General features: G+C 38.5%; 1 protein-coding gene across 1 annotated transcript; it reads left to right on the plus strand.

The window, feature by feature from the left end:
• Positions 1-350: 350 nt before the first annotated feature.
• On the plus strand, positions 351-7,442 carry LOC145305457 (uncharacterized). Its single transcript, XM_080147074.1, has 15 exons — positions 351-505; positions 847-897; positions 1,580-1,629; positions 1,709-1,740; positions 1,967-2,034; positions 3,178-3,259; positions 3,693-3,721; positions 3,996-4,044; positions 4,980-5,055; positions 5,718-5,775; positions 5,910-5,971; positions 6,066-6,128; positions 6,678-6,750; positions 6,833-6,870; positions 7,275-7,442. The coding sequence occupies exons 2-15, from the start codon at positions 888-890 to the stop codon at positions 7,395-7,397; spliced, it is 813 nt and encodes a 270-aa protein (XP_080003200.1). The 5' UTR covers positions 351-505; positions 847-887; the 3' UTR covers positions 7,398-7,442.
• The last annotated feature ends 17,881 nt before the right edge of the window (positions 7,443-25,323 follow it).

The raw sequence follows: 25,323 nt of genomic DNA on the forward strand, positions 1-25,323 counted from the left end.
TTAAAAAAATAGAGGAATTGTCATATCCGAGTCAGGTTTAGACTTTCAGCTGAATTTCAAACTTGTAAACTGTTGATTTCGCTTAGGCTTACACATTGCTGTCGAGCCCTGAGACCAGTTTTAAAATAGCTTCTTTTACGTCTATAAAAGAAGTAATGCCACGACAATAAACAGTATTGCGTCATTTTCTCATTTGAAGTGGCCAAGTTAGAATAAAAATGAATGCATTCTAAAGAAAAATTTCCTTATTTGCATTTATGTTTATTCTTCCTTGGCCACTTCAAATGCGAAAATGCCGCGATACTGTTTTTTTCGCGGCATTACTATCTTATAGACGTAAAAGAAGCTATTTTAAAACTGACCTCTGTTGCTAACTTAACCCATGTTAGAATTTTTTCATAATTTTAGGTATTCTTGAGCAGGGTAGTCATAATATCAATTATTCAACTGAATACCATACAAACCAACACAAATACAGATGTTTTAAACATACTGCAGTTTAAAGGTAACACCCTTATCTTCCCACGTAAAGATGAATAAACAAAAAGTTTGTAGGTATTTTTAAAAATCAAGAATATTTTTTGGATGGAAGAAAGTGGTAAAGTTTCCAATAAAACTTCTCTTTTAATTTCACATTACCCTTAACGAAATTCCCATATTCATACTCAATAAGAACAAGTTCAAATATAAGAGTTATTTGAAAAAAAAGTTTTTCTCAAGTTTAAGATTAGATTAGGTTTGGTTACAAAAAGTGACATATTCCTCCTCCAGCCCCCATTTACTAAAATAGCAATAACTGTTCCCAAGTTTATATTAATCCTGCTGTAATCCTTAATTTTCATTTAGATTTAACTTGGAAACTTCCCTTCAAATGTCACCAAAGTCCGATGTACGAAGGTCTGCATTTTTATCTATAATACAAAGTAGAATGATGTATGTCCGTCCGTCTGCCCCTTAAGATCTCGGTAACCACTGAACCGATCGGATTCTACTCTTCAGGGAATATACCTACTGGTCCTGTGGTAGTTTTAGACTATATTCTTGGGGGATGGGACACCCCCAACACCCCAAAAACAAAAAATCCCCCGCCATTTAAAAAAAAAATTATTCAAAATAGTGGTGGAGTGGATATCTCCAGGTAATGACAAATGTAATTATACCTATTGGGGCAAAGCCCCTAGAGGCAAAGCCGCTAGTTTGATAATAAAGTGCCTATTCATCCATTCTGTCTATCTATCCATCCAATTAAAACATTTAGCAACTATGAATAATATATCAGATTTTTTTGTTGATCCTTAAATGGGATTATTTTTTTTGCATGGGGGAGGGGGGTAAAAAGCATCACTTCCAGTCCAGGAACATTTAAACTTTTTAAAAATGCGATCACATGATTCTGAAGTCCTGCATAAGAATCATACCTGGAATCTAAAATCTTTTATGGGACATATCAGTGATTCATCAACTTTTAATGATTTGGTTAAATACCATCTTAAAACATAGAAAATCAGATAGAAAATCGGAGGAAGGGCTTGACTTTACCCTCTTTATTGTATTGTAGTTAAATGAAATATTTGTTCAGGTGTAAATATCAGCTTTGTTATTTGTATAAAATATCCAAAAGAAGACATGGTAAATATATTTAAAACTTATTTCTTAATGTATTATTTTAAATTTAAATCAAATCATATTGTTTTTTCTTTCTATTCAGTACATTTCTGCTGTTTTTAATTCATATGTAAGGTAAGTATTAAAAATTCAAGGAGATTTAGAATAGATTTAAAGTAGACAAGTAGATTTATTTTTAAGATTGAATTTAATTAATGCTGCAGATTTTAACTTCACATCAAGAGAATTATGAATCCAAATATCAATTTAGTTGTTTGTTATACCTTGGATAAAATTATTAAAAAATAACTGCTGAATCCTAGTTTACATTTATTAATAATAGTTATTATTTTTCAATAAGATATGAAGATGCACCAATTAATCTTTTCCTGGCAGCTGCTCATTTATACAAAGATTCTTGGGTTTTAGGTAAGTATCAGTTATTTTTTAAACCAAAAAGCCCATAACTATTGATTTTTTATTATAATTGATGATGGATATATGCTGGATTAGAACCGGTTCTCAGGCAAACTGAAAAATTATGTATATCATTGTATTACATATATATAATTTTCCACAAATAATAAAATCAAATCATATTAATACCAGATTTGCTAGCTCTAGTATTTGGCACTTCGGGACTAACAAAACTGGTTTCATTCTTATATTTTTTCATTTTAATGCATTCATGATTATTTTCAATCTTGTATGCCAGGTAAGGGGGAGGGGGAGAGGGGGTTAGGTTAAATTATGTTTCTTTTAAAATTTTGTTTTTGCATTGAGATTTAGGGAGTGATAAAGGTGCATTCACTTTGGTTGCAGAACTTCTCAACCACACTGTTATAAAATTTTGTTTTGCATTGAGATTTAGGGCGTAATAAAGGTGCATTTACTTTGGTTGCAGCAGATCTTAACCACACTGTTATTTAGATTTAGGATGTAATATAGGAGCATTTACTTTGGGTGCAGCTGTTCTCAACCATACTGTTATTTAGATTTAGGGGGTAATATAGGAGCATTTACTTTGGGTGCAGCTGTTCTCAACCATACAGTTATTTAGATTTAGGGTGTAATATAGGAGCATTTACTTTGGGTGCAGCTGTTCTCAACCATACTGTTATTTAGATTTAGGGTGTAATATAGGAGCATTTACTTTGGGTGCAGCTGTTCTCAACCATACTGTTATTTAGATTTAGGGTGTAATGTGAGCATTTACTTTGGGTGCAGCTGTTCTCAACTATACTGTTATTTAGATTTATGGTGTAATATGAGCATTTACTTTGGGTGCAGCTGTTCTCAACCATACTGTTATTTAGATTTAGGGTGTAATATGAGCATTTACTTTGGGTGCATCTGTTCTTAAATATACTGTTATTTAGATTTAGGGTGTAATATAGGAGCATTTACTTTGGGTGCAGCTGTTCTCAACCATACTGTTATTTAGATTTAGGGTGTAATATGAGCATTTACTTTGGGTGCAGCTGTTCTCAACCATACTGTTATTTAGATTTAGGGTGTAATATAGGAGCATTTACTTTGGGTGCAGCTGTTCTCAATCATACTGTTATTTAGATTTAGGGTGTAATATAGGAGCATTCACTTTGGGTGCAGCTGTTCTCAATCATACAGATATTGCTGTGGATCCAATTCTAAGGTCAGTGTTGAAGCTTTTTATGATGCCTTTGAAAATGACGTCATATAATAAAAATGACCAATGATAGGCCAATACACGGACTAAATTGAGAATTGTAGGCCAGTATACATTTTAATTAACCAATGGTAGGCCAGTATGATATCATTTTCTATAAGAACTATAAATATCTTCTTAGTGTTAGAAATTTGAATTAATGAACATTTGTAGAGACTGGACATTGTTTTATTTCAGACACTATTAGCTCGGGACAGGGTCCTTGCCCTGTGGGTCGAGTCACATATACCTATTCTATTCATTTACTTATCAACCCTACATGATGGCTGAAAATTTTCCATCTACATATATGAGCTGCAATAATAAATTTTATGAAGATATTCTAATGAAATATAATTTGTTTTTAGCATAATTCATAACATATAAGTAAATATTTTAGGAACCATGGCCTACTTCGCAACAGTTTGAGTAAGATATTTAAATATTATATTGGCAAATTATCATACAGTATTATATACAGCTTTCCGCTGATTTTAAAATGAAAAAAATAACCCCAGTTTTGTAATACCCAAGGAACTGAAGGCCCGGGCTAACCAAACTAATAACAATTTTATGATTTTTATTTTATTTTTATTGTCTGTAATATGCTATACATGATTTTTATTATGGCTGAGTGTATATTGATGGATATTGATATATATGGTTCCTTAATATTAAAATATCAAATAGTTTTTTATTTAAGGTTTAAATTTTGTAGATACAAAGGTTTATCAAATTTTAAATGCAATTAGGTAAGAGTATTTTCATTTTTTTGTGAATAAATATCTTATAAATTAATTTATCATTATTGTCAGATGTCTGTAATTACTTTAAACTATTATAATACTCTCTAGCATATTTAAAGCAATAATGTACATATTAATGATATGTCCCAATTATCTAGGGGCTTTTTTTTAAGTAGCTAGAAAGATAGGTAACAAAAAACAATCCAAAGACTTAAATCTGAAAATAAATTAACTTAAAAATTCATCACAGGATATATGTGAAGCTTACTTAAATTAGAGAACAGTATCGGTATCGGTTACCTTTACTTCTTTATACAATAGGATAATACTGAAATTCATACATTATGTTCCACATTTTTCTAATATTGCACATACAGTTATATTTCCATATTATTCTGGCAATATAGAGATTACAGGGCAATGTTTGTAATTTCTACCTTTTACGTACAGAAAATATCTAAAAATAAAAAACGCGCTAATTTGAAATTCAGCTGTTGCAAAACCGGTTAGACGTACAAGATTTTTACATAAAATTTAGCCAATGAAATTGCCTATAAAAAAAGTAATTCAAAGTTGTCTTGATTGGACAACTCCTTCCCCAGCTCTAAATGTCCAACAATCGGCTGAGAACGAATTGTTGTTCAAAAAACGTGATTTGAGACCAGTGTGCATTGCCAAAATATTTGGATTATTAGCATGGTTAGTATAACAAAAATATGATAATAGTTATTTCTCGCATCGTATTATAAACAGCTTTCCATGGATATAAAATGTATAATTATTAGATTTAATCTTTTGATTGTACAATTTTATAAACCCAGAAGACTGGATATAATGCAATACTAGACATAGTTTTTTTCGTATGAATGAGAACCGGTTCTAATCCACCGGATATTAATCGGTTTCCAATGAATACGAGAACTAACTATTACTAAATTCAGTGACACCTACACACCAATGAAAGCAAACAATAGTCATCCATCTAATCCTGGGGCTACTGAAATGATTGAAACTAAGGTATATATTAAAATTGTATGTAGAAAATCAACAAAATAAAGATATAAAATAACTAAAAAATACATATATGTTTAGCAAGGGTGAAAACATGCATCCATAAATAGGAAAGCGCAGATATTTTTAAAAAGCTGAAATAATTAAGCTGATCGACTGAAAATAATATTATTTTTAAACAGACTAACAAAAAGAATAATTATGAGTAGATGCCCAAATGTCATAGGAATCTTCACCAAACATTTCAGCTTGGCGTTCTCCTCTTAGAAATATTTATTTCAATTTTGAAAATCTTTTATACCCCCTCCCCCGACAGAACAACTATTTTAGGTTAGGTTTTAGGCTAGGGAGCCGAGCGCTGTGGCTAGGCATGCAAGGGGGTCGAGCGCCGCGGCCAGAGTTCATAGTTCTGTCTGGTGGGCGGGGGGGGGGGGGGGGTATGAAAATTTCTAAAATTGAAAAAAAATATTTCTAAGAGGATATTACCTTCAGCTTTATATCTCAAATAGAAGGCGAGAAAATCACATTTTCCCTCATCCATACAGATGGACAGATGTGAGTAATAGAGTAGCATAGCTACTAATGAAAATGATAATAGATTGTAAAGCAAGCACTTATAAATTCCGAGATATTAAATAAAAGATAAAGTTTCAATATTTTTCTTTTAGGTAGAAAATGGTAATAATACAGACACAATATATTCTATCACATTTGAGGACATTTTAGGTAAATCTGTCATTTTTTTTAAAACACACAAAATGTCGTAATGGAATATGGCTATGACTTTAAATATTTCAAATTGAAATTAAAATTGAAAATGAAAATTTCTAATAAAACTTGCAGATTTACATTTATTAAAGATATGGTACCTGTAAATACTCCAATTGCATTAAAGATGGATGTACAAGGTTATGAATGTAAGGTAAACAATTAAACTCTTTTGTTTATCAACATTTTAGCATTTTTTTATTGTTTTTATTTCCTCATATCAGTGATTGTATTCATTTTTCTTTCAGGCTCTTAAAAAGTTTTTATCATTGAAAGAAAAGAAGCATTTTATACCTTACATTTTCATAGAGGTAAAAATTAAAATGTTAACTCTATCAATAATTAGATAATTAATATAAATATTAAATTATAATAAAAGAGATTCTGTATAATATACTAGCGGCTTCGCCCCTAGCCTCTAGGGGCTTTGCCCAAGAGGTGATAAAAAAAAATTATTGCGAGAGACCATAAAGGACCATGGAAACTCCTTCAAAAAAAAAAAAAAAAAAAAAAAAAAAAAAATGGGGGGGGATTTTTTGGTTTTTGGGGGGGTTGGGGGTGTCCCACCCCCCGAGAAAATAGCTTAAAACCACCACAGGACCAATAGGTAGATACCCTGAAGAGTAGAATCCGATCGGTTCAGTGGTTACCGAGATCTTAAGGGACAGACAGACAGACGGACGGACAGACGGTCAGACGGACAGACGGACAGACAGACATCGTTCTACTTTGTATTATAGATAGACTTGCATAACTTTATTGACTTTCTTAGCAGTCCGTGTACAGTAGAAATCTTATGTAAAATTAACTATTAATGCTTTAATAACTCTAATGTAATAAATAAAATAATTATATTTTAGCTAGTATTCATTTGTCAAGAAAGATATTGTCCTGGTTATAAAACTGAATTTCTTAAAGGATTAAAAGAGTCAGGTAAGCTTTTTTATCTAATATAACTGCAATATAATCATACTTTTTCAGAAGATTATTTTGTAATATATTCTTTGTTTTATAGGTTATATACCCTATGTACCATTTGAAGTACCATATGAGGTAATTTTTATCTTCTATAATTCAAATGTCCATCTGTCTGAAATTCTTACTTAGCTCCTATTGAAAATAGAGAACTAAGTTGATTTAAGATATTACTTTGTCTGTCAACAATGCTACACAATCTTTAATTTAAATATTTTGGATTATATTTCTGTGCTTAACTTACTATGAGTATTTGAAGGAATAAGAAAAATAGCCTAAAACCATACTTAGCTATAAGAATTAATTAGTCTAAAGCTATTAAGGGATCTATAAGAAGCTTCCATAAAACTGAGAACTTTATCGGTTCAGTAGTTATTGAAATCCTAAAGGACGCCTGCAAGAAATACCTTGATTTAACTGCTGAAAGACTGTCACGTAGACTCAATAACCAAAATTTGAAAATTAATATATTTTTGATTTAGTATCTGGAAGTCAACTGCCCATTCAATGCTTTTTTTGTCCACAAAGATGCCATATTTCCTCCGGATATACTACACAAAATAGATAATAAATTTGTTGAATTTGTTAAAACAGCAAAGTTTTAACTAATAGAACAGCATTTTGAACAAATAACAACACATAATTAATGATATCTTCTTTATTTTACTAAAGATGATTAAAACAGTTTTTAAATTTAATTAAAAAAATAATATTTATAAAAATGCACAAATGTTACAAAATATTGTATTGAAAAATATGTTTATTTTAAACATCAGATTATCAAAATATTGAATTAAACAAATTTAAAAGAAAACTTACGTGTTGAATTCTTAAACATTTACATTTTTTCAGAATATCTTCACCATGTGGGTGCAAAAAGCTTTATGTGCATTTTTTAAGATGGCGGTTAAAGAAAAGGACGCTATAAATCATATGTTCCCTTAGGATAGACTCAATCTTAAAAGTCGTCTTTTCTAAAGTAATAAGGAAAAAAGGGCTTAATTGTCTTTTTAAAGAAACATTTTTTTTACTATTATATTAAAATCAAAGGAAGAAAAATATTGGCTGTTTCATATTAAAACAGAATTATAGAACGCATATTACCTACTGTATTTTTTTTAATAAATCAGGATTGTTGTTACCAGGGCTTGGCAGCCTTTTGTAAGCCTCAGGGAAATCAACCGTTTACATTTTTAAAAATAAGGTGGAAGTCTAAACCAAACCCAAATGTAACAATCTTTATTTTTAAAAATCCAAAAGTATCCAAAAGGGTTTAAATTTGAGGCTTTGAGGTTAAGTTAAGTGTCCACTCTGACGTTTGGGACTCCTGCGTTTGTCCTAAGACCATTTTTAATTCTGAATATTTAAGGTATTCTGGTTTTATTTATTTTGTAAAGAAGAGGGTTATTTCTAGTAGAGAATCTAATCTATAATTCACTTTGTCTACCTCTATGTCCGTTTGTCAGTCTGTAAGTCAGTTTGTAACAATTTTTTTTTTATAAAATCTTATAAAATTAATCAAAATTAGTAGCACAGCATTCATATTAGGGTTGGGCCGGATACTTTTTTGGCCGGATACCGGATACCGGATATCTGGCTGATTTCAAATGCCGGATATCCGGTATCCGGCCGGATATCCGGCCAAACGCCGGATATCCGGCAAATATCCGGTTATCCGGCTAAATTACCGGATATCCGGCCGGATAACCGGCTAAATTACCAGATATCAAAGTAGCAAAAAAATTTATTAATAAACTTTTTAGATTTCATATATAAAATTTACATAAAGATAAACATATTCAAAAAATGTTCTTCTAGCTTCAATAATAAGAAAATTATAGCCATATAAAATTTTAAAAAGCAATTTTTGGTGTAAAATATAAAAAAAGTTATCCGGCCGGATAGTTTCAATATCCGGTATTCGGCCGGATATTGAAAATGGCCGGATATTTGGCCGGATATCCGGCCACACCGGATATCCGGCCCAACCCTAATTCATATAAATAAAAATTATATCTATTGACCTTGCATTATTATATTACTAGCGGCTGTGCCCCTAGAGGCCTCTAGTGGCACTTTAAATGTTTAGTTTTTTTGTTGAAGTCTCTACGATACCTAACTATGTTGCTTTTAAGTCTATGATACCTAGCAATGTTGCGTTCAAGTCTACAAATGTTAAATTTTTTTTCGATTTTTTTCTATGATTTCTCTTGGGAGGGTGGTGGTACCCTACCCCAAAATAGTTATAAACCTTCCCGGATTAAGGAGAACCCGATCGGCTTAGCGGTTAGCGAGATCCTTCGTTACACACAAAGAACCTAGTAAAAGTGTCTGACTCTGATTATGACGTAAAAAAAATAGCCAATGAGAGGCGAGTAATTGACCAATGGCAAAATTTATAGTGGCCTCTCATTGGCTAATTTTTTTTACGTCATAACCATAGTCAGACACTTTTACTGGGTTCCAGACAAACAGACACACAGACAGACAAACACACATCCTGGTGCTTTATTACAAGGATTTAATGCAATATATATTACTAGCGGCTACGCCCCTAGAGGCCTCTAGGGTCACTTGAGGAGGAGAGAGTCGAATTTAATAACCCAATTTCTTATTTTAGATTTTAAAAGAAAAATTTTTATAATAAAATTTTTTTGGGGGGGGGGCGAAATTTTCTATTTTTTTTTTTTTGGGGGGGGGGTGTGCCCCCCACCCTCATTTTTAACTTTAGTAAAAAAAATTTAAAATTTTTTTTTTTTGGGGGGGGGATTTTTCATTTTTTTATGGGGGTTGGGGGTGTCCCACCCCCCCAAGAAAATAGTTATAAACCTTCACGGGACCTATGAGAAGCTACCCTGTTAAGGAGAACCCGATCGGTTCAGCGGTTAGCGAGATCCTTCGGTACAGACACACAGACACACAAACACACAAACACGCAAACACGCAAACACACAAACACACAGACTAACAGACATCCTGTTACTTTAGTATAAGGATTTACTTATTATTTTTATGTATTATGTATACTTATAAGCATAAAACAAAGGTGAACAGACAAACAAGAAAACAAGAAACCCTTTAAATCACAATAACTTAAAAATATAGGAATCGATCTAGCATCGCAATTAATAGACAAATCTTAATAAAACTTCATGAAAATATGTAGAATATGAACATATTTAATCACTAATAATTTCAGCCGTCAAACCTGAATAGGAATCGGGAAAATAATGAAAACCTAAAAATCTAGGAACCGATCTAGCACCCCAATTAATAGACAAATCTTAACAAAACTTTGTGAAAATACGTAGAACTGATTAATCCCCGAAAATTTCAGCCCTCTATCTTGAAAAGGAATTGAGAAAATCACGAAAACTTGAAAATCTAGGAATCGATCCAGCACCTCCAATAACAGACAGATGGACAAAACAATGTATAGATTAGATGGGCATGTGTCATTGGAATCTTCACTAAAAATTTCTGATGTCTATCTTGAATAGGAGCCGAGAAAATTACGTTTCCCCCCATAGCGTTACGGTCTGACAGACTGACGGGCATAGTTGATTATAGAGTAGCTTCGATACTAAAAAATGTGTAAACAGTTTTTATTCCGGCTAATTGGGTGAAAAGAGAAATCTTTAAACTTTTGCGCTTTTATTCAAGTCATGAGAAATATGCGTTTACAAGAATCACATTTTAGCTTAATGTACCAACAATGAGAAAGTTGAAAATGGAATGAAATTTTATACATTTTTGTCTACCTTACCAAGAATCTGTATTGGATGGGAGGGTGGGGGGTACTTACATCCCCCTAAATTCCCCATGAGGGGATAATAAACAGATCTTTAAGTAAAATGGGAAAAAATATTTACTTTATAAAAACAAGGGCATTTAAGCATTGCGCCAAGACTAAATATTATTTCTAAAAGCGAAGCTTTTCTTTGATTATAGTCGGTCCGTCCGTACGTCCGTCCGTAATGGATAGCTTTTTTCGTTAATTTAGGCATGTTAGCATTGTTCTATCGATTTCAAATTTTGCATGGTGATTCCTTTAATAGTTAGGTACGATTTAGAATTACCAGAATGTTCGTACGTCCATTTTAAACATGTTGATTTTTTTTAGTTTTTTAACAACAAATTTTTATGTGAACTAATTATCCGATTGATCTGATTTTTGGAATATTGATTCCTGGGACAACAATGTGTAATGTTATAAGCGAAGCAACTCTATAATCAAGTCCTAAAAATTTAAATAAGTCCATAAATATTAACGAACATTAACACTTGTAGAGTGTCAACACTGAATAATCAGAATATAAATGTATAAGAGTCGAAGCAAAATTGTAAGTAAATTTGTTGAAAAACTGCTTGATACAGGTAAATGTTTATAGACATACTTACAGTTTTAGGACAGATTATAGAGTTGAGATACATGGTAATGTTTATAGACATACTTACAGTTTTAGGTCTTGAACCGCTGAACTGATATGATTCTTCTTCACAGGGTAGCTTCTCATAGGTCCTGAGAATTTTTATAAATATTTTGGGGGAGGTTACCACACCCCTAATCTAAAAAAAGTTACAATCTTAAAAAAAAATTGAAAAGTGTTTCCAATCAAAAAACAGACATCTAGAGGTCGGTGGCAAGAATCAAGATATATGTCCTCTCTATAATTCACAAATATTTTCACAGTTTTTTTACTCCAGAGAAGTATATTGATATATTATATGAAGAAAAAGAAAGAAAAAAGGTAGGTTAATGGTCCCGCAAGGTTAGAGCCCCTCGCAGGGGTTAGAAATAATAGAAAAGCTACTGTAAAATTACGACGAAACGCCCCTAAAGAGGATTGCCACTAAAAGGACTATATCCGGAAAAAAGTATTATGTTTAAATTATTATGATGAGGTATATAAATTGTTTTTTTTTTATATGAAGAAACCAAAAGCGTTACAAATATATATTTTTAAATTGAGATTTGTTTTACTCGTTTTTGTTGTTATAAAATATTTGAGGACTTTCATTTAATCTTGATTGTCTTTTTCATACATCTAATTTTTTCTATTGACCATTGACTTTTCCCCGGTAAAATAATTAACTTAATTGCTTATTTATCCTATCAGGTAATACAGCACGGGAAAAAAACTCATGTCTATTAAATCATTTATGTTTTTATGGACAATATTCTAACAATGATGACAACATACATAAGTATCGAAGCTCAAAAATTATGGATGGGTATCCGGAAAAGATGAACTATAGAGCAAGTTCATAAAAAAAAACATTAAACTAAAAATAAAAAAACCTTGTTAGATTTATATAGTGAAAATCTAGGAATCGATCTAGCACCTCAACCAATAAGCAAATTTAATGAAACATTGTGGGGATATATAAATTGTTATCCCTTCTTTAATCCCTAAAAATATCACACGTCTATCTCAAATAGCACCCGAAATTAACACTCCAACCAATAACCAAATCCAATAAAACTTAATTCAAGTATGCAGAATATTAAGGTATCCAATCCCTGAAATTTTCAGCCGTCTATTCTAAATAGAAGTTGAGAAAATCATAAAAAACCTGGAATCTATCTAGCACCTCAATTAATTGGCGAATCTTAATGAAACTTGGTGAAAATATGAAAAATGTTAACATAAATAATCCCTGAAAATTTCAGCTATCTATCTGTCATAGGAGCCGAGAAAAGCACGTTTCTCCCTTTTCTGTCTCTGACAGATGGACGGTCGGACATTTCGAATTATAGAGTTGCTTCGCTACTACGCTACTAAAAACTATATATGGGTTTGGTTCAGGTTCAGGTTGGCCATCAAGGAATAATTATTAACTAAATCTCTATACATTCTGAGAAAGTAAAAAAGTATAAAACTCTATCCTCATATAAAAGTAACAAGATGCCTGTCTGTGTATGTGAGACTGGTGTGTCTTTCAAGGATCTTTCAATCTGCTAAACCGATATAGTTTTCCTTTACAATGTATTTTCTCAGATTATGTTTTTAATGTTACAAAATTACATTAAATTAACCATTTTTTTTGTAATTTTTTCAAATAAAATCAATGAAATTTGCCACCTGCAGTACCAAAATTTCGGGTCTGATTGGCTTCGGCTGCAAATAAACAAAAGTGCAGATAAGATTATTGCTGTCATTTGTTTATTCTGCGATTTTATTCTGGATACTGTCAAAAATACGCCACAAGAAATTCATTTTACAAACCTTAGTGCCGAACCATCTCTATATTAATATGTCAAGCGGAATTTCATTTTTTCTTAAGAATACTTTTTAGTAGCGAAGCTACTCTATAATTCCAAATGTCCGTCTGCCTGTCTGTAATAGATGGATTTGGGGAAACTTGATTTTCTCTGCTTCTTTTTAAGGTACACGGCTGATACTTTTTGTCGGAAAACAGTAATAGTGTCTGACTAATTATGACGTAACAAAAAAAATTAGCCAATGAGAGGCCACTATAAATTTTACCATTGGTCAATAATGGCCTCTCATTGGCTAATTTTTTTGTTATGTCATAATCAGTCAGACACTATTACTGTGTTCTTTTTGTCACCGTTCCCATTATTAAGGAACACAATCAACACAATCTAGAAATTGTAGCAACTCTAATCGTTACCATAATGTCCGTAAGTCAATTTTCAACATTTTGTTTTTTTAGTTTTTAACAACAAATTTTTATATGATCTAATTATCCGATTAATCTGATTTTTGATATACTGATTCCTGGGACAACAATGCACAATATTGAAAGCAAAGCAACTCTATAATCAAGTCATAAAAATGTAAGTTTGTCCTTAAACATTATCCTGCATCAAGCAATTTTTCAACAAATTTACTTACAATTTTGCTTCGACTGTTATACATTTATATTCTGATTATTCAGTTCTGACACAAGTGTTAATGTCCTTTTGTCCGAACATTTCAGAGCTTCGCTTTTATGGATGTTGTCATCATTGTTTTCTGTCTCTCTCTGTTACTCTCATCATTTTGAAAAGATTCATTGTTATTGTCATCCTTGTATAAATAATTTTCAGTAGGAGGGTTTTTCTATTGTCCAATTTCAGAATAAGGGAAACTGCCAAATTAACTGGTTCATAATTAGTTAATTTCCCCATAGACCACTTCCTTTACAACTTGGTATAGATACAACTAAAATTCTTACAAAATTTTTTCTTAAAATCTCGTTTAATTAAGCTCTAAGCTATAGTAATAATAAATTATATAAAAGGTTAACTCACAAACAAAGTATGAATTTTACATTTTGTTTAGATATTATAAATTGTTTCGTGAATGTTTGCACTCTTCAGATTTCAATGTAAAACTAAAGTAAGGAATTTTACAAATATTGTGAAAGATTTTTTTGTATGTAAATACATAATTTTTAAAAATAAATTTATAGACTTATAAAGAAAGCATTAAAGAATAAGAAAACTGAAAACAAAATTCTATCTGTAAGGAGGATAGGTCATCCAATCATTGAGTTGATTGAATAAGATTTTCGAGTTCCCTGATAAAATGTTTCTCTCAGCTGGCTAAAATACATTAACTTTATTTAATACCATCTCCTGATCATGGAGGAACGTATTGAATATTATCTTTTGGTTGTTTGTTATAGTTCAAATGTTATTGCCTCTGGGCCTATTATAAAGTTCTGGCGCTACGTTATCAATTGTCCCAAGAGGTTGTAATCTGGTATATAGTAAAATATAGGCAATTCCTTTTTAATATAACAAGGATGACAACATCCATAAAAGCGACGTTCTGAAATGGTGGGACAAACGAACATTAACACTTGTAGAGTGCCATAACTGAATAATCAGAATACAAATGTATATAATTAGAAACAAAATTTAAGCAAATTTGTCTAAAAACTCCGCTAATACAGGATAATGTTTAAGGACATACTTACATTTTTAGGACTTGAGTATAGAGATGTTTTGCTTATAAGATTTTACTTTGTTGTCCTAGGAATCAGTATTCCAAAAATCAGACCAATTGAATAATTCTATCATATAAAAATTTGTTGTTAAAAAAGTTAAAAATCAACATGTTTAAAATGGACGTACGGACATTCTGGTAACGATTATAGAGTTGCTAAGCTTTCTAAATTGTACCTAACTACTACATGAATCACAATGCAAAGTTTGAAATCGATAGGACAACTCTAACATGCCTAAATTAACGAAAAGAGCTAGCCGTTACGGACTGACGGACGGTATGACCGACCCTAATTATAGAAAAGCTTCGCTTTAAAAAATGTAGATTGCATATGATAACCCCCTGTATTAGAAAATACATAAAAAAGAGTTAGAGAAAGTAAAAGGGAAGCTTCACCTGAAAAAAAAGAGTTTAAAAATATGTAAAGAAAGGAAACAATTAAAAATTTAAAAAGGTGCTATAAAGATTGACAAGAAACTAGAACGAAAACAATCATAAGTAGCGCAGCAATAACAACAACATAAAAAGGAATGCTTATAAACCAAGGATCTTAAGGGATAAGCCAATTGAGAATAAATGAACGTACACACCTAATTAATTTTACCAAAATCAACCCTTTTGTAAATAAGAATAAGTTAACTCTGCTAGTTTTAACAACCCAATCATGTTTATTTTTTTAAGTCAACCACTGAAAGAAGTATTTATAAAACTTTGGTTACCAGTAAAATTTACAGTCCAATGTCTCCTGCCTGGTAAGAACCAAGATTTTGTTTAATTTATCAATAATTAAAACAGGTATTGTAAATACATCCGTAAAAGTCACATATTCGATGTAAATCATTATCTTTTATGCAATCTACTTTTTAATTTTACAAAAATCCACAATGAACAATATGACGATCTAACAATTTTAAATATCTATGACAGACGCCAAGACACAACCTAATTGTAGAAAAGCTTTTTAAAAAGGTATGGACCTAAAAGGAAGAGGGTATTATTTGTTCAACAATTATGCGCCTTAAATAGGTGAACAAAAAAAGAGGGATATAGCAACCCTTGAAAAACTTATTTTTCTACTTACTATAGGAAGCGCCTTAGCATAGGGTGTTTCTATATTCAAAGGGGTAAGAAAGTGTAGGATAAATAGCCTAAAACCAACCTTAGAGCTAAAAATTAAAAAGCCTGAAGCATACTAAGACCTAAGAGAAGCTTTCCTATGAAGAAGAACTCAATCAAATAGTTATTAAATCATAGGCTTTAGACAAAAGAAACCTTCAATAATAGAAAAGCTAGAAAAAAATTATTATAATTTTGATTTTGGGGGTAAGGGATTTGTATTGATTTAACGTCCATATATCTGACGTGTAGTAATAATAGGAATAAACAGTTAAATATTCTAATAAAGTGTATTAATTCAAAGACAGATTAAACATACAAATAGATATTAATAATATTACACTGTTAACACTTTTAGGTTCGTGCCGAATCGCAGAGCAAAGACTTGCTCCGAGAAAGGTGACACAAGAACTAAAAGTTAATATATAAAATACATACAATGCTCTCAAGGCAGGGAGAAAGGTACTTTACATCACATTTCTCCCCGGCTTTAATATGAACATAAATTTCGAAACTGTAACATTACATGTTGAATATAACAATATGTTTATTACATTTTATTTTATCAAATATTGTATAGGTAGCATTAAATGCTTATCAACTAAATAATGATTGATCTGTTATGACACCTGTCATAGATTTTTTTTTTTTTTTTTTTTAATTTTCTTTTCAGATCTTTTAACACTTCATATATATTTTTTTTTTTTTTTATTTGGTTTTTTAAAACTCTTTTATGTTTTTTTTATGTTCCTTTTTTTACTCTTTATGTGTTTTTTTTTCTCTTTTATATATATTTTTTTATAAAACATTGATTAACATATAATCATCAGAGATGCATTGATATAAAAAAACATTGGTTAACATATAACCATCAGAAATGCATTGATTAACACATAATCATTAGAGATGCATTGATATAAGAAAACATTGATAACATATAACCTTCAGAGACTACTACTGCCTCGACAAATACTTAAAACATTAATACATAAAAATAAAACTATGAATTAACACACATTAAAACTATAATTATTCTTGATCATAATATTCATTTTCTTTTGCCAGATTTTTCTTGATAATAGTAGTATCATTCATATCCATCAATCCATCATTTTCCATCAATCCATCAACATCTCACAAATGATATTCTGGTAAGCCGAGCGTTCTCGGCCCACAGGGTAACGAGTTCGAGTTCAACGAGCCCTAGCCTTGAATTATTCTACCAAAACAAACTAGCAGGATTTAGTCATACAGAAATTATATATTTAACTGAATAATATTTACAAGCAATGTTTACTATATATATACAACAGATTATAACAATGGTTAGGTTTGAAGGGGGTGTGGGACGCTAGGGCTTAGCTCCCGGCGGCAGACAGGCTGTGGGGGCAGCGGTGGTAAAAGGGGAGGCAGCGCCTCCCGGTTATATAAGCGCGTGAGGGACTCGTGATAGTTGCATGTTTGAGCCCCCTCCCCACATTTAGGCAGGCCAGTTTGACCGCTAGATAGCGGGGTCAACATCGGTCATGAGATAGATGGTGATATAATAAGATTAGTGCAGTGGGTTTGTTATGATAAGTCACAGCGTAGCAACTCTGTAAACTGCCTGTCCGTCTGGTTGTCGTATTACCACAACCTCCCCTTCAAGGGTTGCGTGGCTCTCGAGCCACCAGGCCTTGAACCTGGGGATACGACAACCTATGTCTGCGCAGGACAGGCTCTTCCTGGGGCACAGCTCGATGGAGGACAGCTCTGGCTACACAGGCTCCACGGGACACTCGTTGCTCAGTCTGGCTGTGGTTGGATATCAGCATAGTCAGCTCCTGGTTGGCTTCTAGACGGGGGTTGGCGACGGCCAGGCCCCGGCGCTGGAAATTTTGCCTCGTCTGCAGGATTAGCTCTGCCTCAGCGGGTAGCTGGACACGGAGGCCTAGGCTAACTCTGGTGGTTCCCAAGGGGGGAATGACGATGGATGAGGGCCCATAAAATTCCATGGGGGCGCCTGCTTGGTTCAGGTTGCTTGGCCTCCTAGCCCCTACCCGGATAGGGATGGCGGTCATTAACAGGGGGCACATGGCTTCAGCTTCGTCCTCTGGGGCGGCCTCTTCCATTGCAACAGCTGCTTCTCCTCCTACAGGCTCGCTGCTGGCTGGCAGGTGCTCCATGTCTGTGTCAGGATTCCAGATGGCATCTCTGGGTGGCTCTGGAACTGGCGGCGGCGGCGGTGGTTCGTTGGGTTGCTCCTGCAGGTCCTCTTCTACTGGGTCACGATCTTGGCCGCTGGGCTGTGGGGCAGCTGCGGCCGGCTGGTGTCCTGGGTCGCTAGCTGCGGGCGCCGCCGCTCCAACCGGCAGCTCGGTGGCCTCCTCGTCGCCGTCCACATCAACTTGAATGTCTGCTGGAATCTGGTGGGCAGTCACATCTCCAGTGTATTTGCGCAGTCGGCCTACATGCGCGGTAACTTCCGAGATCCTGGCTATTGGAGAGGCAGGTTTGATGACATAATGGACTTCTGTAGCTTTCCTCACTACCTTCCAGGGGCCAGTCCATCTCTTGGTGATCTTGGCTGCCTTCCCTGGCACCAGGCGGGGGGCCAGGTACCAGACCAAGTCTCCAACCTCATACTTGGCCGTGCCTTCGTAGGCTGCCGCGCTCCTCCGGATGGCTCCCTCCTCCTTCTGCTGGATGGCATCATACACTGCATAGTAACGTTGCAGGAGGGCTTGGACGTTGGCTGGGACCGAGGCATACTCTGTTTCTGGCAGCCGGAGCACCATGTCCACCGGAAGCTTGGCCTCTCTCCCAAAGAAGGCCAGGAACGGGGTCACGCTGGTAGATCTGCAGGCCTTGGTGTTGTAGGCGAAGGCAATGGCAGGCAAGTGGGGCTCCCAGTTGTTGTCGTCTCTGTCTAAGAACAGACGCATGCCGGTGTTGAGCGTCCGATGGAACCTTTCCACTCGGTTGGACTGTGGGTTGTAGGGTGGTGGATGTGTCAGGCCAATCTCAAGCCTGGAAGCCAGTTCCTGGAATACCTGGCCGGTGAACTCCATTCCATTATCGGAGTGGATCTTCAGGGGGCATCCAAACGTGGCCAGGTGGCGGTGCAGCAGGGCTTCAGCCACCGTGAGGGTGCGTTTGTTGGGGATGGCGTAGAGGCTGACAAACCGGCTGAACCCATCTTGGCAGGTGAGGATGTAGCGGTTCCCAGCTGGGGTCTCTGGCAGCGGCCCCACCAGGTCGATGAACAGGACTTGCTGTGGATACCCCTGGCGGGAGGGCACATGTATCCCTTGCTTCAACCTCTCCTTGGTAACCTTCTGGACACATTCAGGACAAGTCTGAACCATCAGGCGGACGTCACGGGCCAGGTTGGGCCACCAGAAGTGCATGGCCACACGGGCGATAGTCGCGTCCATCCCAAAGTGCCCGGCCATGGGGGTCCCATGGGCTAGAAAGAACGCGTCCTGCTGGAGGGCCGAAGGCAGCAGGTATCTTGTCCGCTCCCCTGTCAGGGTCTGGTCAGTGGTGGTGAGGCAACCGTGCTCGTCAAGTCCCAGGGCTGGGAAGCGGCTGGCGTACTGCTGCTCGTCTCGGTCCTTGCCGCGCAGCTCAGCCTTGGTTGGGGCTCTGCCGTCAGCCACCCACTGGCGGACACGGAGCAGGAGGGGGTCTTGTGTCTGGGCTTCTAGTACTCTAGCTGGGTCCAGTCGGGCGGCAGGGGGCCGGCTGGCTGCGGGCTTTCCTAGCTGGCAAAGGTTATGGAGATACTCAGCCTGCTCTGCTAATTCTTCGGCGCTGGCCGTTGGCATGTTGGCGTCCTCCCGGCGGCTGAGGGCGTCGGCGTTGGTGTTCTGGGTGCCAGGACGGTGGCAGACAGTGAAGTCTAGGGCCGCTAGCTCCTCTTGCCAGCGGGCCACCATTCCTGTGGATGTGTTCAGTGACTTCATCTGCAGCAAGGCTGAGGAATCAGTGTTGATCTGGAAGCTGCGGTAGGACAAGATGCCGTGGAATTTCCGGATTCCATACATAATGGCGGCCATCTCTCCCTTCCAGGACGGGTAGCAAGTCTCGGGGTCGGTTGTCTTGCGCCCCACGGCGGCAATCAGCCTCTCCTTGCCGTCCTGGCATTGACTCAGAATGGCAGAGATGGCGCGGCTGCTGAAATCTGTGGTTAGCTGGAATACCGCTGGCAAGTCAAACCTGGGCGGCGCTCGGATGGGGGCTTGACGGAACTTGTCCTTGAGCTGCAGCAGCTGGGCTTCCATCTCAGGTGTCCAGGTTAGGGTTTTGGCCGTCTTCTGCCGATTCATCTCGTAGGTGAGGTCGGCATACTCTGGGATGAACAGGCGGTAGTATCCAAAGAACCCCAGAAGCGCCAGCAAGTCTTTGGGGGTGCTGGGGGCCGGCCAGTCCAGGATACGGTCAATATAATCCTCTTGCATGGCTATCCCCTCACGGCTGAGGGTGTGGCCCAGATAATCCACCTTGGCTCGGAACAGCTTAGTCTTGGCTGGCTTGAGGCAGATTCCTCCCCTGCGGTGGGCTTCCAAGACCTCTCGGAGCCTAGCCAGGTGGGCCCAGGTATCCTGGTGGAAGGTCAGGACGTCGTCAAGGTATGACTGGAGGTTGGCTGTGCCTAATGGGTTTAGGACCCCTGCAATAAATCTAGAATAGACAGATGGTGCTGTAGGCATCCTTTTCCATTGATACAAGCCTCTGGGGGTGGTGAAGGCGGTGCAGGGCCGGCTGTCCTCAGACACACGGATGGTGTAGTATGCGGCCACCGCGTTTAGGGCACTGTAGACGCGGTGCCCTCCAGCTCGTTCTACCAGCTGCTGGATCCTGGGCAGAGGGTAGCTATCCAGCTCCAGGCACTTGTTGAGGGCTCTGTAGTCGACGGCCCAGCGGGTGCTCCCGTCCTTCTTCTTGATGGGCACCAGGGGGCTGCTCCAGGCGGAGTCTGACGGCTCTATGACTCCCTCCTGTAGCCAGGTGTCCAATTGTTTCTCCAGTTCAGCCTCCTGCCGCGGGTTCAGATCCCTAAATCTCTGGCGGATCGGCTGGGTCCCTGGCTTGAGGCGCAGCTGCAGCTCGACTATATCGGTGCAGCCGGGGGTAGAGTTGGAGAAGACGTCACTGTATTCTGATAGCATGGTCCAGACCTCCTTCTTGAGCAAGGGGTCCTTGCGCAGGAACTCGTTGTCTTCCATCTCAAGGGCCTCCCACAACTCTTGCATGTCTGGGGGCTCAGCAGGCTCTTGGAACGAGTGGAGACTCGGGGGAGGCTTATCAGAAACCTCTAGAATGTCAGGCTTGACCAGCTCCCCTGCCACTGGGAGGCCAGCGTCCAGCAGAAGGGGCGTCTCCCCTTCATTCACCACCAGCACTCGAAACACAGTGGCGGATCCAGGCCTGTGGGCATACAGGCCTTCTGGGATGACAAGATCCTCCCCAAACCTCTGTTCTGGGGCAGCTAGTTGGATGGCATCCTTGGTGCGGTGGCCGACTAGCTCGACAGGGACCGCCATGACACCGCGGCCAGGCAAGACCACCCGCTTGGCCGTGTGCAGTTGGGGTGGCTGGCCGTCAGTTGGAGTGACAGCGCTTAACCTATATGTGGCTGGTGTGGGGCCAGCTTCGGCTCCGGGACCCACCGGCCGCGACTTGACGGGCTCGGCCTCGGGAGGGGCTGACGTGTCGGAGCCAGGTGTGGCTCCGAGGGCGTCCGGCCACGATTTGACGGGCTCGGCGCTGGGAGAGGCCAAAGTGCTGGGTCCAGCCTGGGCTCCGTGGGCGTCCGGCCGCGACTTGACGGGCTCAGCGCTAGGAGAGGCTGAGGCAGCGGAGCCATGCATGGTTCCGGAGGCAGCCGGCCACGACTTGACGGGCACGGCGCCGGGAGAGGCTGAGACCTGGGAGTTGAGTGTGGCTCCGGGTACATCAGACCGCGACTTGACGGGTCTGGACTCGGGCTTGGCTGGTGGACTGGCTGGAGGTCCCAGGTAGAGGGGGCCAGGTGGACACGGCTGGCCGTTGATAAAGGTGTCGGCAGAGAAGATTGGTTCTGGAGGGCTGGCAATCTCAGGGAACGTTGTTGGCAGGTTCTCCCGCGGCACCTTGGGCACTGGGGGCAACCCCATGGCTAGCAGGTTGGTCCCCCTATGGGCGTTGAGCGCAGCATCCACCCAGTGCGTGCCTTTCTCGACCACACGCGGCTGCTCTGGCAGCGGGCCTGGCAGAGGCCCCTCATAGCTCAACTCTCTCTCGGCCTCTCTCGGCTGTCTCCCGGTCAATGGGGACGCCACGGAGTGGGATAAACTCCCCACGCACCCACAAGCAAGGTGGTTGCATGTCGAAACAGAGCCTAGTTCCGAACTCCTTGAGAAAATACCCTCCTAGGTTCAGAGGGTGTGAGAGGTTCCGGACCACAGTCACGTGGTAAAGATGGAGGATAAGAGTGTGTGAGACTGCCATATATAATTCTTTCAATTATCCTATTACCTGGAGGGGTTGGCCTTCCTCGTTAGCAGTCAGGATTTGGGTGTTGTCCGGAATCAACATGCGTTGCACGCCCATTGCGTGCATGAGGTGTTCAGAAATTACAGCAGACCCTGGTACACAGTTGCCAGAATCGATCATGGCATCAACCTGTACATGCTGGGCAGGGTCAGGAGTAGGAAACCTCACCCTGATATGGCAGGGGAAGTGGAGGTCCTGCCCTTGAGACAAGGGGGCCTCCCGTTCGGCTGGGGTTGGCAGAAACTTCGGTGGTGGCCGAACCGCAGCTATGGTGGTATCGCTTACCATGGTGGCTTAGACTGTAGCTTCGAATCACTAGAGCTTATTAATTATCACTGGGTCAACAATTTTATATTTATTTTTTATCACTTGGTTGACATTTATACACACTGATGTGTTGTTATCACTAGGAGCTCTAGGTGTGATTCTGGAAGCACTGGCAGCAGGGAATGTCCGTCCTGCAAGGTTCAGAGGGGTGACGGCGGTAGGGAATGACCCGTCCTACAGCGCCGCTGGTTCGAATCCCGAAAATGGCGGCAGGGAATGGCCCGTCCTACAGCGCCTCGGGTTCGAATCCTGGAAGGCAGCGGCAGGGAATGTCCCGTCCTGCCGTGCCTGTGGCTCAAAATCTGCTATCCGTTGCAGTGGTAGGGCTTACTTGTGTGCTGAAGCTTCGCAGCCACACATTGCCTTCTCAAGGAGACCAGCACCCAGCTGTCTGTCTCGTAGGTTTGGCCTGGGTGTCCTGGGGCTTGTCCCAGCTACACTTGCCAATTTAGACTCAGTTCTGTAGCCGTCTGAGCTAAATTATCCGATTACCGTGGCTGCGCACCTAGCGCTACTCCTACACGGCACGGAAAAAGCGTCTTAACTGGCGCTTTTAGCAGGCTAAATCTGCTTGCCGTAGGCCAGAGGCCCACATATTGCGTTCAAAATGATGGAAATTCGACCTAAAAAGGCCGTCTCGCGGGTCAGTTGGCTTCTCAGTTGGCGGCTGATTGTCCCCTTACTTGCCAAAGGGTCCAATCAGAGGTAGAATAGGCTAGTTTCTGTAAGGCTCGATTGAAACACGCTGACACCAAGTTCTGGTAAGCCGAGCGTTCTCGGCCCACAGGGTAACGAGTTCGAGTTCAACGAGCCCTAGCCTTGAATTATTCTACCAAAACAAACTAGCAGGATTTAGTCATACAGAAATTATATATTTAACTGAATAATATTTACAAGCAATGTTTACTATATATATACAACAGATTATAACAATGGTTAGGTTTGAAGGGGGTGTGGGACGCTAGGGCTTAGCTCCCGGCGGCAGACAGGCTGTGGGGGCAGCGGTGGTAAAAGGGGAGGCAGCGCCTCCCGGTTATATAAGCGCGTGAGGGACTCGTGATAGTTGCATGTTTGAGCCCCCTCCCCACATTTAGGCAGGCCAGTTTGACCGCTAGATAGCGGGGTCAACATCGGTCATGAGATAGATGGTGATATAATAAGATTAGTGCAGTGGGTTTGTTATGATAAGTCACAGCGTAGCAACTCTGTAAACTGCCTGTCCGTCTGGTTGTCGTATTACCACAATATAACCATACCAGCCAGTTGACCTTAGCTTAGTTATAAACTTAGTTATAAACTGGTTTCCACTTAGCAACTGTGATTTTCTCAAACAACACAACAGCCATTCACCATTTATAAACTTATTTATAAACTGATTTCCACTTAGCAACTGTGATTTTCTCAAACAACACAACAGCCATTCACCTCCACCACAAGAAGCCTCCAACATCTTCAAAAAATTGGGATCGAATCCTTTCTAGCATCGACTCTAGCTACTTCCCAAAATTCACCCTTTCCTGATTCAAAATACGTTGCTGATCCTGCAGGTTAGTCAACCAAGCATTTAACTCAACCATTCTAGTAGCCAAACCTGCAACAGAATCAATGTTAGCGTTACCATCAGCTCTCATTTCATCTACTTGCTATTAAAAATAAAAATCATCTTATCGACCATCGACAGCTTCGTAAACTCCCCAACATTTATCCTGCCAAAAGAGCCCTGCCAAACCAGTAAGTTAATCACCTGCCAAATGTTTGAGGTCTCAGGTCAAAATCAGAACTGCTGTTCACATTTATCATCCAGGAGATTATATCTATTGCATAGTCAGGCATGACTTAAGCCTAATAATGACAACCACAATAACTGCTAATAACATCTCTGTTAGAATCCAAAAATCGACATGTCATTCAAAATACAGAAACTGTCAATGATTTTCGTGATATCAATGATGCTACTGTCGACACTCCAACCAATGATAACGTTGAAAACAATGAACAGAAGCAACCAACACAGAGAAAACTGCAGCCGAACAAAAGCAACCAAAACCTTCGCCATAGATTGATTCGAAATCTGATCCATTTCTTTTTTCAATACTAACTATCGACAAAAACACCAACTATTAACAAGTAAGATATCCAACCTGGCAGTCAAATCTACAACAGCCACATCATCTTTAAGCCCCGCCTTCTTTAGAACAGCTAAAACTTCACTAACCAGCATTTTACTTTAACTGCCCACTGTATTAACAACTTACAAATATCCGTTTTATCAGTCATAAATATATTTAAGATACAATGCATGCTATTGAAAATTCTGCACAACTTCACAATAGCTTCTAGCCCATGGTGTATATCTCTGTATATCATTATCTACCAACTAAATACTTCTCATTTAGACAACTGTAAATACATCTCTTTGTAGCTACCTGACTCACTGTGCATTTATTTGCATCATCCTGACACACTGTGCACATCTGTTCAAAATAAATATCAACATAATTCGTTTAGCTCTTTGTATCTACCTGACTCACTGTGCATTTATTTACGTTATTCTGGCACACTGTGCACATCTGTTCAAAATGTTACAATATCAACATATTTCGTTTAA

This window comes from Acartia tonsa, chromosome 14 (genome assembly GCF_053477335.1).
Source record: "Acartia tonsa isolate MP-2025a chromosome 14, ASM5347733v1, whole genome shotgun sequence".
NCBI classification, from domain to species: Eukaryota; Metazoa; Arthropoda; class Copepoda; order Calanoida; family Acartiidae; genus Acartia; species Acartia tonsa.